Here is a 10,409-nt window from a genome sequence, read left to right as displayed (position 1 = left end):
CCGCAATGAAATAGTATTTTTTAAGCGTAGCATGAGTCGTCTAGCGTGACGGAATGCACGATAATTAGGATTTAAACTTGGCGGCAGAAGCGTGCGAAGGGAGGCCACGGTCAAGGATTTCGCTCGCCTCTTGGCTATTGTCTGCTGCTCGGTCGGCGCCGCAGTATAACTAGCGCGTTACGATATTTGGTCAACAATCTGTGTGAATTTATTAGTTGTTTCGCGTAAGAGTATTAATTAATTAGATGGGAATAAGTGCGAAATTAGGGTGAGTAGAGCGAGCGCAGCGCGAGCGCCATTTTCCATTTGTTTGCGCCTCGTCGTCATTGGTTCCAATACGATTCTGCAGCGCCAGGCTTATTTTGCAATCCGATCGCCCTGTCTGGGGAGGAATGAATAATCCACGCCTCTAGAGCACGTTAAGAAACAAGGGGAGCCGTCGTGAGATGCGCCAAAGCTCTCGCGATTGCACAAATAGTGCTTAGTATTGGTCGTTTTAGAAGAGTTCGGCGAGCGGCGGGGCAGCAGTGACAAGTCTCGGCGAATGAAGCTCCTCCGCCGGTATCCCGATGCTCTCGCTCGCAGTGCTGAACTACGGCCTGTAATCTGTGGAGGTAACAAGTCTCGGTAGTGTCGTGTAGCCCCGCAGTCTATATGTGTGTGCGGTTGCCCCTGGTGACGGGGGTGGTGGCAAGCTGCAGACATTGGGCGCATAGCGAGCAAACACGCCTTGAAGGTCCCTGTGTCTGGCAAGAACGGCTGTGCTGGGAGTCGTGATCGAGGCGGCCGACGAACCGCTAAAGGTTCTGGAGGAGGAGGAGGCGGGGCAGGAGGAGGAGGGGCGCCCCTGGGAGGCTGCGAGGCCGAGGACGTGAATACTGTGGTGCCGCCAGTCATGAACCACGTCACGGAGCCGCCCACCCCAGACAACCACCTCGAGCTCATGGATACGCAGGAAGGTAGGCCTACAGGGGCATGGCACGTGGGCGGGGGCGCAGGGGGTGTAGGGCTGTGAGGAGGGAGTGTGGCGTGTGTGGGGGCTGTGTGGGGAAGGCCCTTGTCTGCATGCCAGTGGGGGGAATTCTAGTTGTGAACACAAGTTCAACTTTCTCAGGCATTAATTGTGTCTACGTAATTAGTTTTGGCTTTGTAGTGCCTGTGGTGCATGTTTTTGTAAGAGGGATTGCGTGTGATAGTTGTTCGGAAAATGTTTTCGTAAATGTTTACATTTGGACCATCAAGATTTGCCTTGTCCTCTGTGTTCAAATAGAGGTCAACAAACTCATATGACATCAATTCTGGCAAGATAAAGCTTACACACTACCAATTCTGGGTAAATTTGCATATTTTAAACAGTAGCTGTAGTTGGTTCAAGGAATATTTCCCTCGGAAATTCATTTAATGTTAGTTTTGATGTTAGTTTTCAATGTTGCCTCAGTGGTAATGGCAGATGTCCAGAACAGGAATGTAGGCAGATAGAAAAGAATTAAGGTAATTGCTGTAAAAATACAAGAAAAATTACAAATAGTATTAAGAAATGTTGTGTAAAATAAAGATAGTGTCAAAATCCCTTTTCAGTATATCTAAATCTGTAGTTACATGGCCAATTTCATCTCTTGCAGTGGTCTCTGGTCTAACAAAGCAAAGCTAAACAAACCTCCACAATGTTTTTTTTGGCATGTTGCTGTTTGGCAGTCTTTCTAGGGATCTGTAATTAAACAAGGAAAAGACCACAATCTATCTTCCTAAATATATGTTATGAATATCTGTTGATCTATACCAGAATATCTGTTGATCTATACCAGAGTGCAAACCATGGATGCAGAATTGTTTTTGATATGATCTTATACTGAATAGTTATTGCCAATAATTTCTTTGTTTACAGTATAAAAGACAAAGGCATGCATTTTAGCATGAAAGGTATGAATATTGCAACTATTTATTTTGAGTTGCACTTGGATGTGTCAGGAGCTGGCCTAAGTTGTGTAGTGATCTGCCATAGATCCAAGACAAGGAGATGCCCTTCACTTGTGCAGTGTCTGACTGCAATCATCTTTAGAGCTGTTGTCTTCTTTTCCTATAAAATAGTTGAAATAGGATGTCCTTTTTTAATGTATTTGTGGTATCATGAAAGGATTGTTTAGTCTCAGGAAATTCAAGGCTCTGAGTCATCATATTAGGAGAACAGGAAAAGACCTTGGGAATGTAGGAGGGCAAAGACCTTTGTTGCTGGAATGGTGTAGGAGAGAAATCTTCAAATTATAAGCATTTATATATTTTTGCAAAACTTGTTATAGAATGATAAATTTGGAAAGACTGTTGTGGCAGATGCAGCAGTTCTAAAGTAGGAAAATGGGTACTTTAAGATTCAAATAAGATCTTAGTAGTGTATGTCAGTATACCAGTGTGCTATATAATTATGTAATGTAAGCTTTGTACGATGAATTTGATTGATTTCTTAGCATGTGTCCTAGAACTAACTACATAAGCATGTATAATTTAGATTGCTACATTAGGGATTTAAGGTTGTAGCTTGAGATTTTCCCTGTCTGTAAACATGGTAAACAATTTTTAGTTGTGGCCATACTTAGTCTTGTTTGCTTTGTCATGAACTTGTGTAATGATGGTGTTTAGATCAATTTTATAAATATTTTAGTCAGGAGAGTATTTCTGAAAATGAGTATAGTGATAAAATATATAGAAAAACAAATATTGGCAGATTTGGTATAATTTCAGTGTCATATAAATAGCAAATGTATAATCTTAGTTTTAGGTATAGGTCTATAGAACATGGAGTCAATAGGGTGATAAATTCTGAGACTTTCTTATTCTAGGCCATAATTACAAAATGAAAAAAAGTTTTAACTTTACAAGAAATAGCCAAATAAAGATTAGACAGTGACCTACCTTCCGTCACCATGATCATGACCATTGTGTGTGTGTGCTTAGGTGACCTCCCTGGTGACTTATTACCAAATGAGGAACCAGTCCATGCTTAATCTTGTTGATTGCTTGACTGCATCCATTTCTAGGTTTATTTATAAAAGCTATAAATATATGAGTGATGCTACAGATTCATTTCACCACTGAAATGAACCTTTAAAGTTTATAGTTAATGAGGTGCCTCCTTGTTTATAGTTAGACCTGCTGTTATTGAGTATTAAGAGTATTAATCAATTGATTCCTGCAATTGCATACAAAGTTCATGAAAAATTTGCATACTATGTCCTTGAATTCCACTGAAAAGATTTACAAGTGGATTAGGAAAGCATAGTTCCATGCAAACATAGAAGAGAAAATCAAGATAAACAGGTTACTGGAAGTGAGGTTGCAGTTTTTGGGTCAGCTGGAATTACTTAATAGAATTAGTGTATTTGTTTGGTAGATATTTATGGATAATCTGAACTTACTTTCTTTGTTATTATTTTGCTACATTGCAGAATATGTATATATTTTTAGACATTGTTCAAAGAAGTACTACATTCCTAAATTGGGCAAAGTGCCATATATACAATTCTGGCTTTGATATTTGAATCTTATAGAGATGAGGGCAAGTAACTTTAAACAGTGTGAGTGTGTGTGTGCACGTGTACGTGTGCGTGAGAGTGAGAGTGAGAGTTAGATCGAGATCGAGAGTGAGCATGCACATATGTACACAATCATTGAGAAAGAATATGTGGAGGTCTCGATTTTTTGTATACATTTTTCATTATGTTATATATTTGGTATAACTTGGAATATGATGATGGGCACATGAACAAATGTGGTGGTTTAATATTTCAAAGTTGATGGAGTAATTTCTGAAAATGTTAATTTAATCAATTTGTGAAGAATGAAGGCAAGACAGCCACAATTGCTTTAGTACCTGAAAATGGTAATGATGCATGGTTTTACATTTCTCTTGTAAGTTACACTGTTCTTACTACTTACACTTGTTTTTTATATTTATATATTCTAAGAGAACCTTGTTACTAAGTGAAATTGATAGAAAACAAAGCACTGCAGGTCATAGTTTTAAGGCTTCAGCACCTGTGGTGCCAGTCTACTGGGCAGATATATACAAACCAAAGCTAGTGTTTGTTTGAAATTTTTTAGGACAAACTTGAGGAATTGAAGAGTCTGCTTACTGGAGGCAGTTTTAATTTTTTTTTGTGGTCATTATTTTTACATCTCATTTAAAAGGTCTAACAATTCTAGAGTGCAAGTAGTCAAGGAAACAACAATATAAAGTTTCAAGAATACCAGTATTGAGCTTTAAGATGTGGTCTCTGACATGCAGACATAAGAAATGCACCAACAGACTTTATAAAAAGACTATTGATTATCAGTATTAGTGGCTATTGATCTTAGGGGCCACACCTTCATGAATATGTAAAGAGCAGAAATGATTTTTAACAAGGCTTGAAAAACACTACCATAGAATTATGTAAGGTAGCTGGTGTTCTGTTTATTTTTTTATTTCTGTTTATGGATGCAGTAAGATTTTTCATGTATATAGTGTGAATGATAATAGTTCAGGTAAAACAGGAGAATTGTAGAGACTAGTATGAATTTTGTTATCTTCAGGTACAGTTTGCTGGTAATCTTAGAGGGAATGCTGCTCTATAAATTAGCTATATAATTCAACAGGACAAAGTGCGTCACTATATGCCCAGTACAACTTCACCCCAAAATAAGATATTACAATTTTTTGTTTTTAGGTACAGTTGTAGTTTGATGGGTGTCTGGGCTATTGTCTTTTGAAGGTCAAGGTTAGGCATCATATACGCCATTTGATTCAAGGTTCTGATGTTGAGAAAGCGTTAATGAGGATATTTTTAGTGATTGTGTTTGGATAAAAAAATAAATTGTTATCATTAACCCAATGTCCCCGGGGAAAATGAATAAAAAATGGGGAAAAGGCTGTGCTCATATTTTTTGTGAAATGTGTCTGCACATGGATGGCTCTGCTAGTGTTTAGCCACAAAGGAGTCAATTAGTAGACCTTGTAACCTTACATAATTTGAATTGGCGGGAAAAACATATTTTTTACTAGTGCCATGAATATCGATGGTGTTATTTTTATTATAAACATTATAATTACTATAATGTTATAAACATGAGTAACAGCAAAATAAGATAACGTAAAATATTAGGGTAAACGGGCGAGACAGGCAGTACTCGTAACTAGCTCAATGGTGACTTAGTACAAGTGTAGCCATCTGTGCGTAAAAACAATCAAACAAGTACTCACAGTGGGCATAGCATGTACATACATGTCATGCCTGTCGGCATTGTGTTAACCCATTGATGCTAGGATGGGCATGCACATACATACAATGGCCTCTTATGATTTTAGTTTATTAAACTTGTTTACACATAGACAACTCCTACCTATCTCACCTGTTTACCCCTTTTCCCTGATTTTTAGGAAGATTTATTTATATTATGGTTAGTATTGTTAATAACATGATTATCAGTATGTCAGTGATAATGATATTAATATTGATACAAATGTCATTTGGAAAAAAAAATCCTAAAAGCTCAACAAAAAGGGATATTATGTGAGGGCACATAGGGCCTGCTTATTGACTCTCTAGTGTCTGATCACTTGTACATGTACATACTTTTGATTTAAGGTAAACATCACTGTCTGTCAAATGTCTATTCCAATCCTTCTCTTGATAATTTTCCTTTTTTACTTAACTACTATTACTGTTTGTGTTGCTTACTGTCACTTATATGTACAAACTTATTGAAAGGATATTTATGGGGAGATTTTAAAAGATTATTAGTGTAAAGAATTGTAAATAGGATGTATAGGAAACACATTGTAATAAATTGTGATATAACACATAAGCACATGTAGGCACAAACAAACACATGCACACACCTGAATATGCCCATGCACTCACCCAAACACACACACACCCACATACACATCCATGCACACATCCACACACACCCGCACATACAGATACAGGGACGCACATGTACATATACATGTACAGTAACGCACATGCATAGGCACAGGAACACACATGCTCAAGCACAGGAATGCACATGCACCTGCACAGGAAAGCTCATGCACTGGAATGCACATGCACACATACACACTCACCCACACACGCATATGCCCACACTCACCCACACACATACACCTACCTATAACCCCCCCCCCCCCTCACACTAACTACACACACAACACACACACACTCACAACACACACACTCAAAACACACACACACACTCACAACACACACACTCACAACACACACACTCACAACACACACACACTCACAACCCACACACACTCACAACCCACACACACTCACAACCCACACACACTCACAACCCACACACACACTCACAACCCACACACACACTCACAACCCACACACACTCACAACCCACACACACTCACAACCCACACACACTCACAACACACACACTCACAACACACACACACTCACAACACACACACTCTCACAACACACACACTCTCACAACACACACACTCTCACAACACACACACTCTCACAACACACACACTCTCACAACACACACACTCTCACAACACACACACTCTCACAACACACACACTCTCACAACACACACACTCTCACAACACACACACACTCACAACCCACACACACTCACAACCCACACACACTCACAACCCACACACACTCACAACCCACACACACTCACAACCCACACACACTCACAACCCACACACACTCACAACCCACACACACTCACAACCCACACACACTCACAACCCACACACACTCACAACCCACACACACTCACAACCCACACACACTCACAACCCACACACACTCACAACCCACACACACTCACAACCCACACACACTCACAACCCACACACACACTCACAACACACACACACTCACAACCCACACACACACTCACAACCCACACACACACTCACAACCCACACACACTCACAACACACACACACTCACAACACACACACACTCACAACCCACACACACTCACAACCCACACACACTCACAACACACACACACTCACAACAAACACACACACACTCACAACACACACACACACACACACAAAGGCACACACACACACACACACAAAGGCACACACACACACACACAAAGGCACACACACACACACACAAAGGCACACACACACACACAAAGGCACACACACACACACACTCACAACCCACACACACACTCACAACCCACACACACTCACAACACACACACACTCACAACACACACACACTCACAACCCACACACACTCACAACCCACACACACTCACAACACACACACACTCACAACACACACACACTCACAACACACACACACACACACAAAGGCACACACACACACACACAAAGGCACACACACACACACACAAAGGCACACACACACACACAAAGGCACACACACACACACAAAGGCACACACACACACACACAAAGGCACACACACACACACACACAAAGGCACACACACACACACACACAAACACACACACACACACACACAAAGGCACACACACACACACACACAAAGGCACACACACACACACACACACAAAGGCACACACACACACACACACACAAAGGCACACACACACACACACACAAAGGCACACACACACACACACACACAAAGGCACACACACACACACACACAAAGGCACACACACACACACACACAAAGGCACACACACACACACACACACAAACACACACACACACACACACCCAAACACACACACACACACACACACACACAAAGGCACACACACACACACACACAAAGGCACACACACACACACACACACAAAGGCACACACACACACACACACACACAAAGGCACACACACACACACACAAAGACACACACACACACACACACACACACAAAGGCACACACACACACACACACACAAAGGCACACACACACACACACACACAAAGGCACACACACACACACACACACAAAGGCACACACACACACACACACACACACAAAGGCACACACACACACACACACACACACACACACACACACACACACACACACACACACACAAAGGCACACACACACACACACACACAAAGGCACACACACACACACACACACACACAAAGGCACACACACACACACACACACACACACACACACACACACACACACACACACACACACACACACACACACACACACACACAAAGGCACACACACACACACACAAAGGCACACACACACACACACAAAGGCACACACACACACACACACAAAGGCACACACACACACAAAGGCACACACACACACACACAAAGGCACACACACACACTCACAAAGGCACACACACACACACAAAGGCACACACACACACAAAGGCACACACACACACACAAAGGCACACACACACACACACACACACACACACACACACACACACACACACACACACACACACACACACACACACACACACACACACACAAAGGCACACATGCACAATATTCACATATATTTTACACATACATGTATACACACATATGTGTGTATACATGTGTGTGTGTAGGTAGATAGATATTGATATATATATATAATATATATATATATATAACATAGATATAGATATAGATATAGATAGACTCATATAGCCATATATGTTTAATGTGTTCATATATACATGGACATATACCCCTCCCTATAATTTTATGTTTTTTTCTCATCTCTCCTCCATTATTCCATATTTCCTTCTATTCACTTTCATCCTCTTCCTTTCTCTCCCTCCCATCATACCTTCTACCTTTGTTTTCCTGATCTTCTCTATCAGTTAGCATCTAATCTAAAGTAAACACTTTGAGTATGAAACTTGAGGAAGGTCAAGATAGGAGCTGGGAAGCAGGGAATTTTGTCAACTTATGCTAACAGCTTTTTTGGTGGTAGTTTTTAATGGTTCTTGATTCTTGGATAAGAGTTCAGTGCCCTTGTTACACTTTAATATATATTTCTTCTATTTTTTTTTTTTTTATGTATTTACATAACTACATTTTGTGATTATAATTGTCATTCGTTCTTAGTAGTCATATAACAATGAATGATCTCTGTATGTTCAGCAAGATTATTTTCATATTCAAAGTATCATGAAATCATTTTTCCCAAGTTTGAATAGCATAAATGATATCATGTACAAAGGAGGACAGGACTGAGTTACTTTTAAAAGTCGCATTTAAAAGAAAGTGTAGACTTGTGTAAACTGGTTGAGTTAAGGTCATCACACAGAGAAAGACCTGCCTGGGCCACAACAGAAGACTTTAATTTATGCTGCAGCTGAGTGGAATACAATTTGAAACGGTGATGGTGTTGAAGTTGACCTAGGGTTCTAAGCTTGTGCATTTGTTATTTTACATTTAGTTGTGAGTGAGGGATGGGGAGGTGAGTTAGACAAAATTTCTCCCCCAGTGTTTATTATGTACATTGCAGTGGCTGAATGTGATGAAGGAAATATGTATATTAAGGAGTCATTACATAGTATTGTTTGTAATAGTTGTCTTTTTATTTCTTATGAAAATAAGGTGATTTTGTCTTGGTTATGCAAGTTATGTTTTAGTTTCATTGCACTACACATACACAACACCAAACAGTGCAAAGATCATTAGACACACTACACATAGCCAGACACACAGCACCTATCATACTATTCAGAGTAACAAATATGCAACACCCACTACACCCAAATGCCACCCACATATGCTACACTAGCAGCACACACACACACTACACAACCAGAAACACTATAAACACAACAACAGGCACACTATACACACTCAACACCAGACATTACGCACACCACACACAACACCAGATACACACACCACACACAACACCAGATACACACACCACACACAACACCAGATACACACACCACACACAACACCAGAAACACACCACACACAACACCAGATACACACACCACACACAACACCAGATACACACACCACACACAACACCAGATACACACACCACACACAACACCAGATACACACACCACACACAACACCAGATACACACACCACACACAACACCTGATACACACACCACACACAACACCAGATACACACACCACACACAACACCAGATACACACACCACACACAACACCAGATACACACACCACACACAACACCTGATACACACACCACACACAACACCAGATACACACACCACACACAACACCAGATACACACACCACACACAACACCAGATACACACACAACACCAGATACACACACCACACACAACACCAGATACACACACCACACACAACACCAGATACACACACCACACACAACACCAGATACACACACCACACACACCAGATACACACACCACACACAACACCAGATAC

General features: G+C 40.9%; 1 protein-coding gene across 2 annotated transcripts in view; it reads left to right on the top strand.

Annotated features, from left to right (window-relative positions):
* Window positions 1-824: 824 nt before the first annotated feature.
* LOC125035766 (ubiquitin carboxyl-terminal hydrolase 7-like) overlaps window positions 825-10,409 on the top strand; it is a 30,870-nt gene continuing 21,285 nt past the window's right edge. For both annotated transcript variants that reach the window (XM_047627975.1, XM_047627974.1), the window contains exon 1: window positions 825-959. In XM_047627975.1, coding sequence (XP_047483931.1) covers window positions 896-959 — 64 coding nt within the window. In that variant the 5' untranslated portion in view covers window positions 825-895. The remainder of the gene's footprint in view (window positions 960-10,409) is intronic.

This window comes from Penaeus chinensis, chromosome 20, assembly GCF_019202785.1.
Source record: "Penaeus chinensis breed Huanghai No. 1 chromosome 20, ASM1920278v2, whole genome shotgun sequence".
Classification (NCBI taxonomy): Eukaryota; Metazoa; Arthropoda; class Malacostraca; order Decapoda; family Penaeidae; genus Penaeus; species Penaeus chinensis.
Note: the sequence above shows the minus strand (reverse complement) of the source record. Positions and strands in the feature narration are given on the sequence as shown.